The following is a 16136-nucleotide window of genomic DNA, read 5'->3' on the forward strand; positions in this document are numbered from 1 at the left end:
GAAAAAACAATCAAGTAAAGAAATAAAATAGAATAAAATAAAATATACAAAAACAAAGCAATCAAGAAAATTTGAACAAGTGGGGTAAGACAAAAATTAGTTTTGAGCTTTAAGTTCTGAGGGGGGTGCATTCTGCTTCCATTTCCTCCATTGGAGTTAAAATTTATCAGCTTTCAAGCGTAAGTGAAATGTCATTTTTTCCATAGAACAGATCTCTTCCATAATGTCTGTCCATTGATCCAGTCTTGGTGGTTCACTTTTAAGCCAGTTTCTTGTTATGGCTTTTTTGCAGGCCATTATCATGACTTTCAAAAGGTACTCGTCCCCTGTTTGGATCACTCCTGTTGGTAACAGTCCTAGGTATAGTATCTGTGGGTCAGCGGGTATTTCATACCCTAGTATTTCCTGCAAAGCTTTAATGATGCTTTGCCAGAAGGGAACAGCTTTACTGCATGTCCAGAAGATGTGTGAGTGAATGGCGTTCACGCCTCCACAGAGCCTCCAGCATTGTTGTGGGGTCCTCAGCTGTTTGCTCTTTAAATGAGGACTGATAAAGAACCTTGTTATATTTTTCCACCCGAATTTTCTCCATTGTCTGGAACTTGTTGAGGTATGTTGTAGCTGACAGATGGAATACCTGTCATGAAAAGGCTTGACTTTCTCTGTGGGATCCCTCCTGGAGTCCCTCCTCCTCCATCCTGAGGTTCCCTGCGAGTGTCGCAGGTGTTTTGACTTTGTGTTAATTATGTTTGGGTCTACTTAAGCCATGTATGTTTTTGATTCTGTGCCGAAGCATCTTCTGTCTATACTCCAGTTTACACTTGTGGTTTTGGCATTAAAACCCTTCTCGTTTTGGAAACTGGTTCCGAGTCGTTCCTTCCTGCTATTGGGTTTTCCCCCTGGCTTCCCCCGTCACAATACCTGTAATTCTAACTCCCACTTCTGTTTTAAGTACAATGAATCAAAACCAGTACTTTTCATCAGACATTTATACAGTTTGGAAACCATTTTTGAAGGCAGTTTCTTATCAGCCCCAGACAGCATTTCTATCACATCACTGCCTTCCTGTGTAATTGAGCTTCATTGTGAAAGTTTCTTAGTTGAAAATACCTACATAAGTCTTTGTTTTCCAGTTCAAACTCTTCTTTGAGCTTTTCAAATGTTTTGAAACTGTTCCCTTCTGTTAATGTACATATTGCAGTCAATCCTCTAACTCTCCATTTCTTAAATGTATTGTCTAGCTGTCCGCCTTTGAATCCAGTAGAGTGTGAAGGCCATATAAGTAATTTGTGGTTGTTACCAACTTTGTATTTATTAACCACCTCCCACCAGGTTTTAATTACAAACTCCACTATGGGGTTCTGTTCTGTAGTTACTACTTGTATTTTTCCCCCCAGTCTTGCCTGGGGCGGGCAAGAACCATAGTCAAGCTCAATTTGTTTCCATTTAGAATAGTAATCTGCTGAACACCAATATATTATGCTTCTTAACTGGGTTGCCAGATAATATTCTTGGAGACTTGGTAACGCTAGTCCCCTCTTTGCTTTTTCCAACTGAAGTGTTTTCAGCCTTACCCTAGGTTTTTTCCCGTTCCAAATAAATCGAATTTATTGTTTGTTCCATTTAACAAATTGTTCATCTGGGATATGTACCGGTAATGCCAGACATACATAGAGCAGTCTGGGCAGCACATTCATTTTTACTACCTCTATTCTTGAGCTGAGATCCATGGTTAAGGTGGTCCATTTTGTTAGGTCCCTTCTTATTGTATCGCTGATTCTACTGTAATTAATGTCTTTCAATGTGTTTAGTTTTGTTGTCAAGTAAACTCCTAAGTATTTTATATTTTCTGAGTCCCATTGCAGTTTAAATTTCTGTCTGAGTGGTTCAGCTGGTTTGTAGTTTATGGGTAGTATTTGAGTCTTGGAGATAGTTAATTTATATCCTGATTTACCTCCGTAATCTTTTAGGATATCCATCAATAAATAAAGCAAATAGGGATGGGCTCAAACAGCATCCCTGTCTCGTTCCTCTTAACAGTTCAAAGCTATCAGTTAGGTTTCTACCCACTGGCTTATGGTACAGAGCTTGTAAATACATGATACATGTATTGTTAAAGCCCATTCTCCTCAGGACTGCAAAGAGGAAGTCCCAGCAGACCCTGTCGAAGGCTTTCCCAGCATCTAGGCTCATTAAAGCTGCTGGGATGTTGAGTTTATTGACCTCATTTATTACATGAATGATGTGTCGTATGTTGTCTTGTGTCTGTCTTCCCTTTATGAAACCAGTCTGGTCCTCGTCAATCAGGTCAGGGAGGAATTGTTCAAGTCTTTTACTAATTATTGATGTAAATATTTTATAATCAACATTTAAGATATAGATTGGGCGATAGCTCTCACAGTACTCCTTATTTTTCCCTTCTTTTGGTAGAACAGAGATGATTGCTTCTTTCCATGATGGGGGGGTTTGGCTTTTTTTCAGTGTCCAATTGAAGGATTCTAATAATATAGGAGCGAGTTCCTCTTTGAATGTTTTGTACCATTCATTTGGATAACCATCACCTCTGGGGCTTTTATTACTTTTCAGTTTCCCTATAGCTTTGTCGAGTTCTTCTCTGGTAATAGGTGAGGTTAAAGTTTTGTTTTGAATGGTTCCAATAGATGGTAGATCTAAGTTGGCCAGAAAGTCTGTGATTTCTTCTTCATTTACTGGTTCAGATTGGCTATACAGAGTTTTATAATAACCAAGAAATGTTTTTTGAATTTTGTCTGGTTCATAATGTATGACATTGGTGTATGAGTCTCTGATTTAGTGAATTTGATTTCTCATCTTCAGTGATTTTAGGCGTTTTGCTAGTATTTTGGTTGCCTTGGGGCCTGATTCATAGAAGGTTTGCTTTGTGAACCTTAATTTCTTTTCAATTTATCCTACTGTTAAGTCTGATCATTTATTTTTTATCTCTTTAATATTTTTGTCAGCTCTTCACTTTTGTCCCAATGTTGTTGCTTCTCGAGGCTCCTGAGTGTTCTAATTTAGTTTGTGTTAACCGTTTTTTTATTTAAATGGGACATCCTAGATATAATGTTCCCCCGCATAACAGCTTTAACGGTATCCCAAATTATTGTTGGTTCTATCTGGATATCCTTATTGATCAATATACACTCCTTAATTTATTTTTTTATCTCTTGCACTTCGTTTTCATTATTAAGGATGCCAACATTCATTTTCCACAGTGTTGTTCTTTGTTGGTTATCCAGATGCATAGTGAGGTAATGAAATTTTGGTCAGATATATCAGTTCAGGACTCTGTATCTGTCTATTTTATTCACTAGGAAGTAATCTATTCTTGAGTGTACTTTCTGAGCTGCTGAGTAGTGAGTGTAATCTTTCTCTGATGGGTGTAGTTCCCTCCACACGTCACACAGTCCGGTTTCTTTTATTAAAATGTTGAGATTTCTTGATTTAATGCTCTTGTGTTTCTTAAGGCTTGTTGTGTCCTTTGAATGGTCTAGAACTGTGTTCCAATCTCCTCCCCAAATCAAAGTTCCTTCACTTAGAGTAGTTACTTTGTCAAATAATAATTTAAAGAATTCCTGATTCCCTTCTGGGGGGGGCGTACACATTGACTAGTGTAACCAGGGTGTTGTTGATCTTTCCTTTAACAATGAAATATCTCCCGTCTTTGTCACTATCCTGTTGAACTTTTTGAAGTTGCCTGAATTTGATCTTAACGTGAGTACACCTCTCCTTCTGCTGTTTTTGTAGGAGCTGAAATAACAGTTTTCATACCCAAATTTACCAAATTTTTCATGCTCATTTTTTGTCAGATGTGTTTCTTGCATGAAGATCACCTGTGCTTTTTCCTTTTTCAGTTTTGTTAGCACTCTGCTTCTTTTTACAGGGTTGCCAAGGCCGTTCACATTTACTGAGACTATTCTATAGTTACCCAGTCCACTCGTTTATGTTGTTGAGAATATTTTTGAACCCCACAATAGAACAAAACAAGGTAACAAAGAAAAAAAAAGTTTTAGACTTAAGAACAAAGAACCTTCGAACGGTACCAACCCGGTACCCGTAACTTCCACACATTGGAGGGAGTGTCTTTCCCTCCTCGACCCCGCTGGGAGGTCCAGGGTTGTTCCTCCTTTGAGGAAGGGGCCCTGAAAAGGACTTGGAGAGCGACAAGTTCGTTCCCGTCCACATTGTCCAGCGTAGATGTCCTTACGTCTGCTTCCGGTGCCGCTCCTATATTCCAATGAATTGAAGAGGCCAGCCTTCTGATGATTCCGTGATGGATCAGTTTCCGTCGTTCCTTTAGAATTCCTTCAGCTTTTCCTTGGCTCTTTGTGACGTGGAGGGTCTGTTGTCCTGCTGGCGTTGACTCTGCTGCTGCCATCCCAAGATCTCCTGCAGGTGAAGCTCCGCCGTGTCCTCCTCCGTTGTCGTTCCCGATAGTTCCACTTCAATCCCTCGTTTGCGCAGCTCGAACCCAGCTGCACGTGCACTGCTGTAGGTTCAAACGCCATCCTGCCAATGAATCCGTATGCTGGTGTAGGGAGTTTGGAAGCGTATTCCTTTTCCCTTCAGAGCCTTCTTTATGGCTTGGTACTCCCTGCGCTTCATGGCAACCTCAGTGGCATAGTATAAATGATTTTGTCATTCAGCCTGATCCGCCCTTTTATCCACGCATCTTTCAATATTTGCTCTTTGGTTATGAATTCCTGGAAGTTAATGATTATAGGTCTTGGAGGTGCGTTGGGGCTTGACCTGGATGTGGGGGCTCGGTGGGCGCGCTGGATCTTAAAATCAAAGTCTGCTGGCAGGGAGAGCTCCTTTCTGAGGAGGTTTGTGATGAACTGGTGCATAGACTGCCCCTCTGCTCCCTCTTCCACTCCAAACAGTCTGATATTATTCCTTCTGGATCTAGATTCCAGATCCGTCAGGTTCTTTGTTGTTTGATGCAGTGAGTGAGCGCGTGGGTTAACTCCACCGCCATGTCCTTGACGTGCCCCACGGCGTCTCCGCCTCGTCAAGTCTCTCTGATATGCCGCACATTTCTTCGCTTAGACTGAGTTTGCTTCTCATCTCTTGACGTGAAGCATTAATGTCCTGTCGTATTCCTTCGTTGTCCTCTTTCATTTCAGTCTTAAGCGACTCGATGGTTTTCAATAAATCGCTCGGGGTTACGTTTGCTCCGGCGTTAGCTTGCTGCTCGGCGCTATTAGCTTTTGCCGTCCCGTTGTTTTTATCCTGTGATCTCAGCATTCTTTCGTTTTATCGGCCTCTTTTGTATTTATCCCCTCACTTATTTGTGCATTCGAGTTTATAAGTAATTGTTACTTACTAACTCTAAGTGAGTTTTGCAGAGCGGCTGCCGGACGCGTCCTGTCCCCTACGTCATCACACCGGAAGTCCGGATGTTTGGCATTTTAATCTTAATGTCCTTTCTAAACGTCCTCCATCATCAGAAACATGAGAACATGTTAAAAACACCAAAAGCACCGTTTTCATCAGAGGACGTCTCTAAATGTTCTGACGGCTCGTTTTGGAAGTGAACAGAGAGGATGTAGGGAACTCCTGTAATTATTCCCCCAAAGTTCTATACAGTAGTGAAATATGGTAATATTAAGGAGCAATACAATAAAAATCTACTGTTGTATGAATGAAAACTTTATTAATCCCAACAAGGAGAAACTCAGTTCCAGTACATCTCGATGAAGAAGGTCAGACAAACAGCAACACAGGATACACACACACATCTCGAGAGGTTACTGAGGTCAATGCAGCCGAGCGCCTTAGATGACCTGCGCCGGCGCACCTTTGTACAGCATGCAGATGAATCACGAAGAGGGCCGGGGGTTGGGTTTGGTGACAAAAAAAAGTCGTATCCCTACACTGCGTACAATGTGTTGATACAAGAAAAAAACTACACCGTTTAAACACAAATAGCACATATTCAGACAAGGACACAGTACATGAGGCTCGGGGGGGAAACGGTGGTGGACGGGAGTGGGGGGCCCCCATGAGTCTGTCCATCAGGTGCAGCTCCGTGAGCCAGGCACATCTTCCGGGCAGCTCACAGAGGAGGTAGGGAGGGGGTTGGGAAGCCGAGGACAAGCAGGGAGGGGGTGAGTTGCAGTTATCAACCCTCAAGAACAGCTGCTGTAGTCCACTCTGTAGAAGCGGCTTTGTTTTGGTGGAGCCAAGGACAGTTGTCCACAGCTCCTTCGGGGAGTCTGATTAGATAAAATACTTTTGGGCGCCAGCAGGTTGTTTGTACTGCCGGCAAAGTCCTTGACTGGCTCTTCGCTTTGTGTGAGGCAGAGATTGATCCGAATGAGAAGTGGGTGAATTTAGCCCAGTCTTCCCTCAAATCCGGGCAGAAACTTGCTCCAAGGTGGCATCCATCTTCCGCACAAGTTCAGGGGTCTCAAGCAATCTGCTTAAGTGGGCAAGACAAGCACAGAGCTTTTGATCCACTTGTGAAAGTTTCTCATTCTGAGTCTCTCCTCCCCGAAAAATCGTTCCCAGGAGCTTTGATTGATTGCCTCTCTCCATGTTCTGCTCCCAGACCGCCTGATAAATTAGAAATCCTCCGATCCCAATTAGGAGGAATCCAATTATCAGAAATCCAAATAGGTACACGTCCTCGACATCCTCCACAGACAGCTGGGCCGGGCACACCAGCCTCCACTTGCCCCATGGATCGATGGTGTATCCAGCCGCATGGGTGCCGTCCGGGCAGGAAGGGTCCGCTTTCCCGTTCCTTAGTGTGGTAAAAACTCTGTCGATCGAATTTAGAGACCAGCTGATCAGATCCATTTTCAGAGTGCAGAAAAGCAGCGACTTCAGAAGGGTGAAGAATGCAACTCTCGGGCAGACAGGACAAAAAAAAGCCTTGGGGAAGGGCTGACACAGGAGGAGCGAGAGGAAAACACGTCTGTCCTCGACGAGAGTCAGAAAGCACAGCCTTGTATCCTGATATAATATTTATTGATGATTGAAATACTTTTTGAGACTTTAGTTTGTATGTGTCTGATGTGAGGCTTCCAACTTAGTTTGTCATCCATAAAAACCCCTAAGAATTTGATTTCTGTAACACTTTCAATTAATACATTATTTATTTCAATTGAGAGCTCTTTATTTGTATTGTAGTTTCCAAAAAACATCACCTTGGTTTTATCTAAGTTCAAAGATAATTTGTTGTAATCCATCCATAATTTTATTTTATTTAACTCTGTTCACCACCTTTATAAGTTCCCTATGATTGTCTGTAGAATAGAATATGTTTGTGTCATCAGCAAATAATATGACTTTCATAAGCTTTGAAACATTGAATATATCATTTATGTAAATATTGAATAGCAGAGGGCCTAGAATTGATCCTTGTGGGACACCACAACTTATCTCTTTGGTTTCTGATGTATATTCATCAATCTTGACTTGTTTTCGTCCCGTCAAATAGCTTTTGACCCAAGTTAACGCTAGTCCTCGTATCCCAGACACTTCCAGATGTCCAGTAGGATGTCATGATTGAGAGTCAAATGCTTTTTTAAATTCCAGCTGCATATTTCTTTTTGTCCTCCACAGCATCAATGATAGCCAATGAGGTTGATCTGTTTTCTCTAAAACCAGATCGGTTTTCATTTATAATGTTATGTTTATCAATAAATGTAACTCATTTATCATTGAATATCTGTTCTAAATGTTTGGCCTGTAGTTTGTAAACAGGCGTTTGTCTCCGCCCGTAAATATGAATCACTTTTGTCATTGGGTTTGAGAAAGTTGTGTTTGTTTTAGTGTAACTTCTATTTCTGTTCAGTTCCTGGTGTTTGTTTCAGGAAATGTGTCTGGAGATGATTTGAATTGTTACCTGAATTTAATAAACCTGACGATACGCAGAGACATCTGGAACATCTGGATCATCGCTTCTTCAATTAACACATGGATGAATTCTTTTGTAACCCTTGTCCTTTTCTAGGGTCTTTAAATTTGGGAGTTGGGTCATCTAGACCCACTAGACCAGGGGTCGGGAACCTTTTTGGCCAAGAGAGCCATAAACGCCACATATTTTTAAATGTAATTTCGAAAGAGCCATACAATAATGTAGCGTCTCTTTCCCACACTGAGGCACGGAGACTTAACCTCTCTTAAGGTTCTTTATTCTGGTTACTGTAGACCACAACAAACGCCGTACAATTAATTCAGCAACTCCTGAATCTCTCGCGCTGAGACGAGAGAGAGAGCTTCTCCCAACTTTATATTCCCCTGCTCCCGCTCCAGCCCTCCCATTTCCCTTATTTGGCCCATAGCTGAACCCCATTGGTCCAAACTACCTAACAACAGGCTGAGCGACAGAACTGAGAGCCAATCAGATCTCTGCTTGATGCGTTCAATGAACTCCAGAACTTTTAAGGCGGCCCAACAGCCAAGTTAAACTCAGTCTGCGACAATATGTTTAAAACTAAATATACAAGTGAATGTGTGCATTTGATGTAATTTCAACATTTTTAAAGAACAATAAGTCTGTGGATTCTTTTTAATAACATTGTTATTCTGTTGCTAATAAATGATGAGTATTTCTCGTAGTAGTTTTGCTGATGGTCTAGTCTGGTTGATACGTGGTGAGTTTCTGCTTCATGCAGGCGTTGAGACTTTAAACGTCATCGTAGGTCTGAATGTTCTGTAGATGTGACAAAGACTGATCACATGCAGACGGGGAGCCAAACACACACTCACACGCTGCAGTGAGTGACAGGCAGCGGGTTTTACGTTTTTACAATCCCTGCAAGTTTCACCTGCTGCCGGTCCCCACAACCCCCACCCTCTGCTTTCTCCCTCACACATCCCGTCCCCGCAACTGCGCGCTCTTTCTCAGAGACGGGAGCGCGCAGTTTTAGCCACGGCAATTCACAGGTTTCCAGTTGGTACAAACTCTGTGAAATAATAGATAATAGTAAACTGAAAGTGCTTAGGGTAGAAGATGTTCATGATAGAGTGAGGTGGAAAAGGATGATTCGCTGTGGCGACCCCTGATGGGAAAAGCCGAAAGAGAAAGAAGAGTAAACTGAAAGTGCTGGCGCAGATTTCTCTCTCTAAGCACCGCTACTACTGCGGGCCTCTGGCATCGCATCGCGCCGAGGACTGGTCTAATGAAAAAAACAAAAAAAGTATAATTAAAGATTTGTCTGCGAGCCACATGTGACCATCAAAAGAGCCATATATGGCTCGCGAGCCATAGGTTCCCGACCCCTGCACTAGACAGAGCTCTGAACCTTTTTTCTTCAGTGATTTGTGATCTTGACTGGTGTCCATGGATGACATGAAATCTTTCCACCTTTATCCACCTTTGTCATGGTAGGGAGAACACCTCAATGGAAGGGGGGGGGTCATAGGATAGCACAAGGGTTAGCAGTAAACACAATAAAACACAACAAACACTGAAACATATAGAAAACTAAAGTCAAACACACACACACACACACACAGAGATGTGTGTTTTCCTAAAATAACTGATTCCATGATTAGAAAGTGCCCCCCCCCCGTAAACTTGAGTTATTTTTAGTTTTCTTCTTTTAGAATCTAAACAGCTGAAGCTTCACATGAGGAAGACTCTGGTCGCCTTCATCCTCACATCCTCATTTTCATGGGACACTGGTCCTCTCTGGGGGGGTTCTGAAGAGGGGGTCTCTGTGTCTCTGTGTCTTTCAGGGGAACTCTGGTCACTGATGGGGGGGTCTCTAATGGGGGCTCTCTGATGGGGGGGTCTCTGTGTCTTTCAGGGGAACTCTGGTCTCTGATGGGGGGCTCTCTGATGGGGGGGGTCTCTGTGTCTTTCAGGGGAACTCTGGTCTCTGATGGGGGGGGTCTCTAATGGGGGCTCTCTGATGGGGGGGTCTCTGTGTCTTTCAGGGGAACTCTGGTCTCTGATGGGGGGGGTCTCTAATGGGGGCTCTCTGATGGGGGGGGTCTCTGTGTCTTTCAGGGGAACTCTGGTCTCTGATGGGGGGGGTCTCTAATGGGGGCTCTCTGATGGGGGGGTCTCTGTGTCTTTCAGGGGAACTCTGGTCTCTGATGGGGGGGGTCTCTAATGGGGGCTCTCTGATGGGGGGGGTCTCTGTGTCTTTCAGGGGAACTCTGGTCTCTGATGGGGGGCTCTCTGATGGGGGGGGGGTCTCTGTGTCTTTCAGGGGAACTCTGGTCTGGGCTTTAGCATCGCAGGAGGAACCGATAACCCTCACATCGGCGATGACCCGTCCATCTTCATCACCAAGATCATCCCTGGAGGGGCGGCGGCTCAGGACGGCCGCCTCAGGTGAGCCCCGCCCAGCTGCTTCTGTTCTGAGGGGGGCGTGTCTGACTTTCTGCTCGTCTTCAGGGTGAACGACGGCATCGTGTTCGTCAACGACATGGACGTCCGTGAGGTCACGCACTCATTCGCCGTGGAGGCCCTGAAGGAGGCGGGGCCTGTGGTCAGGCTGTACGTCCTGAGGAGACGCTCGCCCAGTGAGCGCGTCACCCAGATCAAACTCATTAAGGGACCCAAAGGTACGGATGGAGAACAGGTTCCAGCAGCTCAGAGGTTTAGAGGTTTAGGAAAGGTTCTGACCGTCTTCTCTGGAAAATGAACGACCTTGGTGGCCTTTCAGGCAGACTACTCTAGCAGTGTTTTACTCGGTTACTCCCCTAAGTAATCAGTCAATCAACTCACCTGTTCAGCGTCCTATTTATGTCCAGGTGTGCAGTTTTTCCTTCTCTCCCTTTACGGCAGCGCTGTGTTTGTCCCCCCACCCTCCTCCCCGGCTTCCACCTGTGAGCTCCGTCAGGGGTAGTTATTACCCAAAAGTTTATGGAAATCTTGTCTCATGGAATTATACAGAGCTTTATGCCAAACTAAAAGAATGAGAAAATAAATATTTTACTGCATGAGTTGTCTGACTGAAATGTTGATGTTTGGTTAAAGATCAGAGGTCCAAACATCCTTATAGGACTGAAGAGAACTGGTTCTGGATCCTAATGATTCTTTTCCAATCAGAACAGGTCACTTAGATACTGAAGAACCAACACTGACCCGGTTCTGGTGGTTTTTGGACCTCTCCTAATACAGATGGAACCCACAGTCAAACCAGATCTGACTGAAAATCTCTTTCTCAGAGAGAAGATGCTGATCTCCTCTGGTTCTGTCATCAGAACCAGAACAGGGCTGTGTAAACTGGGCCTTGTCTTTGTTCTGGTCCAGGTCTGGGCTTCAGCATAGCAGGGGGTGTGGGGAACCAGCACGTTCCTGGAGACAACAGCATCTATGTCACCAAGATCATCGAGGGCGGAGCCGCGCACCGCGATGGACGCCTGCAGATCGGGGACAAAATCCTGGCGGTAGGTGGTGGTCGGTGCAAATCAGAACCGGGTCAGAACTGCAGACTCACTGAGCTCTGGACCTGCAGGTGAACCACATGTCTCTGGAGAACGTCCTGCATGAAGACGCAGTGTCAGCCCTGAAGAACACGGGGGAGGTGGTCTATCTGAAGGTGGCCACGCCCACCTCTCACTTCATCAACCAGGTGGAGCGGTACAGCCCCCCGGACCTGACCAGCTGTAGGTACCCTGAGGTTCCTGCCCTCTAGAACCATCTGTCAGAGAACTTTCACCCAGCTTCTGGTTCCTCAGCATACATGGAGCCAGACTACATGTGTGATTACCCACAAGTCCTGCCCCCTCCATCGCCACGCCGCTACTCCCCCATCTCCAGAGGCATGATGGGAGAGGACGACTACTCCCGGGAGCCCCGCAGAGTCTGCATCCAGCGCGGTTCCACCGGTCTGGGCTTCAACATCGTGGGGGGGGAGGACGGCGAGGGGATCTTCATCTCCTTCATCCTCGCTGGAGGACCTGCAGACCTGAGTGGAGACCTCCGCAAAGGAGACCAGATCCTGAGTGTGAGTACACCAGGCTCTGCAGGTTCTGCCTCTAGGACCAGGTTCCGCTGCAGCTCAGGTCTGTCAGAACAACGGTTCTGATCCAAGGGTTCCTAACCCAACGTGTTTTATCAACGACCAGCTTTGTCCAGAGTCATGGCAAAGGTGAGGCAAACACCAGATCCTGCAGGATGAAGGGGGGTCAATCACATCCAGAGACGATGGGTGGGTCCGTCAGATGGGCGGGTCCGTCAGATGGGCGGGTCCGTCAGATGGGCGGGTCTGCCAGATGGGCGGGTCCATCAGATGGGCGGGTCTGCCAGATGGGCGGGTCTGCCAGATGGGCGGGTCCGTCAGATGGGCGGGTCTGCCAGATGGGCGGGTCCATCACAAAGCCACAAAGATACGACATCATTGAACCATCAATCAAGCAGTGAAGAATGTTTGTGGACGTTCACACATCTATGAGGAGAACATATGAACCCCACACTCTTAAAGACAGGATGATGATGACGATGATGACGATGATGAAGATGAAGAAAGCTGCCTGATGAAGGGAACATTTTCTGCTATAAAGGAAGGAGGTGAAATCCAGAAACTGGTTCAGGTGGAGGTCATGAACGGTGACAGTTTTCCAGGAGGTTTATTCGGATGGAGGAAGACGACCACGATGAGTCAGGACCCAAGAAAAGTCCAGAGTCATCTGTAAGTTAAGACAGAATGAGTGGAGGTGGTTGCAGGTGTGTCAGGAGTTCCCACCTGTCACTCACCTGTAACGGGTGAGTGACAACCAGAAACAGCAGAGAAGACCTGCAGGCTGCATTAACATGATGTGACCAGCAGAGGGAGACAGAGGAACCAAACCAGGATTCTGGTTTTCCTGCAGATCCTCTGAGTCCACGAAGAAGCAGAACTACAGTCTGGTTGAGGGTTCAAAGACTCTGGGCCTGGGGGTGGGGGGCTGAGAGTCAGAGACACTTTACGTTGGTAAAATCTGCATCAAACTGATGATATCATCTCTGTGCCCTGAACCACAACCCCACCTGGTGTTTCACTGGTGTGGGTTCCAAGTAGAACATACTGCTGCTGAACGCATGTTTCTTCATCTCATCCTTCAGTCGGCCTCATCATCCTCATCATCTTCATCGTCTTCATCTTCATCGTCTTTATCTTCATCGTCTTCAGCCACGCCCTCCTGTCTTCTGTCATGTTGGAATGTGTTCTCCTGTTTTCTCCTTTTGATGGCCTTTAACCTCTGGACCATCACCTATGTTGTCATGGCAACTTCAGACATAAATAACCGTCTTATCTAGGACTCATAAACTTGTGTTCTTCTGAAGGATCAAAGGAACCTGAAGATGCTGGAACCTCCTCATCTTCAGGTTCTGTCAGGTCCAATGTCTTCTTTAGTTGTTCTCTTCCTGATTCTGGGTCATTCTGGATCCGGCAGGTCCTTCCAGACCTGCATGGTTCCTGGTTGGATCTGGTTTTTTGGATCACAGGGTGGTCTTAGATAGAAGTCTTTCTGGTCTAGGGACTGGTTTCAGGGCTGTCATTGGTAAAGATCTGGTCCTGGACTTTGAGGACCTGGCTCCACCATAGTTTTGGTTCCTGTAATGGTTCTGGCAGTCAGTTTGGGTTCAGGAAACTGACTTTGCTGGTCGTTGATGATGGTTCACCTTCCTCTGCAGGTGAACGGCGTGGACCTCAGGTACGCCACACACGAACAGGCCGCCGCCGCTCTGAAGAACGCCGGACAGACGGTGACCATCGTGTCTCAGTACAGACCTGAAGGTGAGACCAGCAGACCCCCCACCATGAGACCCTGACCGACTCCAGCTGCATCCATCAGTCATGTTACCATGACGACAGTGAGACTGACAGCCAGTGTTCAGCTGGTCTTTGGTCAGCTGGCCTTCAGACGATAACCACGGCGATCCCGCTTCCTGCAGAGTACAGCCGCTTTGAGGCCAAGATCCACGACCTGCGGGAGCAGATGATGAACAGCCAGTCCAGCAGCCTGAGGACCAGCAGGACCTTCTACATCAGGTAACCGAGGCCTTCAGCCGGCAGGTGGAGGACCCGCAGGTGTGGTTCCACCCTGACTGAGGCTCCGTGGCGGTCTGCAGGGCGCTCTTCGACTACGATAAGCAGTGGGACTGCGGCGTGCTGTCTCAGGCTCTGGACTTTAACTTCGGAGAGGTCCTGCACGTGATTGACAGCGGCGATGACGAGTGGTGGCAGGCCAGACGGGTCAACCAGCAGGGGGAGCTGGAGGAGCTCGGGTACATCCCGTCCAAACACAGGTCAGCGTCCCATGAGGTCTGGTCAGGTTGGAGGTTCAGCTGCTCTTCCTGTCAGTCTCAGGACCACCTTCTGTTTCAGAGTGGAGAGGAAGGAGTGGTCCCGCATGAAGAGCAAAGGTAAATGGAGGTGACGACCGCTGAACCACAGACCCGTCAGGATCTAAGTGAGTCACCTTCACTGTTTCTCCTTCAGGGCGAGAAGGTTTCGTGCACAGCTACGAGCTCGTCACGCAGATTGAAGGTCAGTCTCCTCTCACTGCTTTGGAACATTTGGAGGTTCTCCCCTTCAGCTTCAGTGGTTCCTCAGATGTTTGTGTCACCGTCAGACGTTCTAGAGCAGAGAATCTGTCCACTGTGTTCTCATCAAACAAATGTCTCCTCAGAATCAGAATCAGACCTGTTGTACGTACACCGTTGTAAATAAAGTTTTCTTTGTCTTCAGTGGACTACGCTCGGCCCGTCATCATCCTGGGACCGACCAAAGACCGTGTCAACGATGACCTGCTGTCCGACTTCCCAGACAAGTTCGGCTCCTGCGTTCCTCGTGAGTCTTCTCCCTCAGAGGTGGAAGAGAACGCCCCAAACAGGAAGTCATGTGTGTCTCCGCCCACAGACACCACCCGCCCCCGCAGGGACTACGAGATAGATGGGCGGGACTACCACTTTGTCTCCTCGCGGGAGCAGATGGAGCGTGACATCCAGTCGCACCGCTTCATTGAGGCGGGGCAGTACAACAACCACCTGTACGGGACGTCGGTGCAGAGCGTGCGGCAGGTGGCCGAGCAGGTGAGGAACCGGGGTTACCATGGAGACGGAGCCTACAGCATGGAAAACTCCTTTCTGTTCCTCGTTTACGGAACGGTTCACATGGAGACGTTGATCCTTCCAAGTCCAGGAAAAGGTCCAAACGTCTGCAGAGGACATCCGGTCTAAACGGTTCAGGGAGGGTTCTGTTTGGTCAAGAACATACATGAGTAAAAAAAAGAACATTTTTATAGCATAGATCTGAAAGGACCCTCCAACCCATCAGGCTGGGGGAGGGGCAGCTCCCAGCAGCACCATCATCCCTCCACATTTATCACAATTCCTGAGATACAACAAAACAACCATGGTGGAGGTCCAGGTCACTGAGCGGCTCTGGTGGACCTCCTTCACAATCAGACTGAGTTAGACTGAGGACGGGGGAGTCTCCTGACCTTCCTCACCAGAAGAACCATCAGTCTTGGAAGTGAACTCAGGCGGTGCTGCTACTGAGGAGAACAGAACCAAAAGACTGAAGGTTTGAAGGCCAGTCGTCCAGTCCAGCATTTCTCAGAGACAGATTTTAGTTTGTTCTGATGAAGATCTGGTTTTTCTATCCGTCCGTGTGGTTTGCTCAGAAGAACAGGACTGTATCATCTGCATAAAGTCATGTTTGACAGTACGGTCCAGGTTCTCCAGGACGGGTTTTCGTCTTACAGACTGTTAACCTGTCAGATCCAAACCCCCCGAGGTCATATGACCCGCTGATTTGACATAATCAAACTCATAATCAAAGGCACTATTCAAAAACATAAATAAACGATTATGAAATTCCTATTATCATGAACCATTTGGTTTTAAAGTAAAATACGGAGACTTCATGTTGGAACACGCCCCCTGGTGGTCAGTGTGGCGGTTTTCCATGTGAGTTTAAACCTGTTTGAGGGAGAAAATGAAAAAGGCCGTCCTCACATGTATCCTGGGACTAGAAGAGGCTCCAGAACTGATCCCAGAGGAACCCCTGAAGGAAGAGTTCCGACTCCTACCTGTGCTGTTCTCTGATGAAGCTGGTTTAGGTATGAAAAGCTGATCCCACAAACTCTGACATGTTTGGACGTCCTGCTCCTGAAGAGAGGCTGAACCTGTCCAGGTGAACTCACCTGATGACCTCACA

At 46.5% G+C, this 16136-nt stretch overlaps 1 protein-coding gene across 3 annotated transcripts in view; it reads left to right on the forward strand.

Annotated features, from left to right (window-relative positions):
- The window catches only part of dlg4b (discs, large homolog 4b (Drosophila)), a 41023-nt gene that overhangs the window by 23039 nt on the left and 1848 nt on the right, over window positions 1–16136 (forward strand). For all 3 annotated transcript variants that reach the window (XM_078936891.1, XM_078936892.1, XM_078936893.1), the window contains 12 exons: window positions 10191–10315; window positions 10379–10548; window positions 11240–11376; window positions 11445–11595; window positions 11668–11936; window positions 13607–13709; window positions 13868–13964; window positions 14045–14221; window positions 14301–14338; window positions 14415–14462; window positions 14664–14765; window positions 14835–15007. In XM_078936891.1, coding sequence (XP_078793017.1) covers window positions 10191–10315; window positions 10379–10548; window positions 11240–11376; window positions 11445–11595; window positions 11668–11936; window positions 13607–13709; window positions 13868–13964; window positions 14045–14221; window positions 14301–14338; window positions 14415–14462; window positions 14664–14765; window positions 14835–15007 — 1590 coding nt within the window. The remainder of the gene's footprint in view (window positions 1–10190; window positions 10316–10378; window positions 10549–11239; window positions 11377–11444; window positions 11596–11667; window positions 11937–13606; window positions 13710–13867; window positions 13965–14044; window positions 14222–14300; window positions 14339–14414; window positions 14463–14663; window positions 14766–14834; window positions 15008–16136) is intronic.

Source organism: Oryzias latipes, chromosome 18 (assembly GCF_053564925.1).
Source record: "Oryzias latipes strain Hd-rR chromosome 18, Olatipes_Hd-rR_3.1".
Taxonomy (NCBI): Eukaryota; Metazoa; Chordata; class Actinopteri; order Beloniformes; family Adrianichthyidae; genus Oryzias; species Oryzias latipes.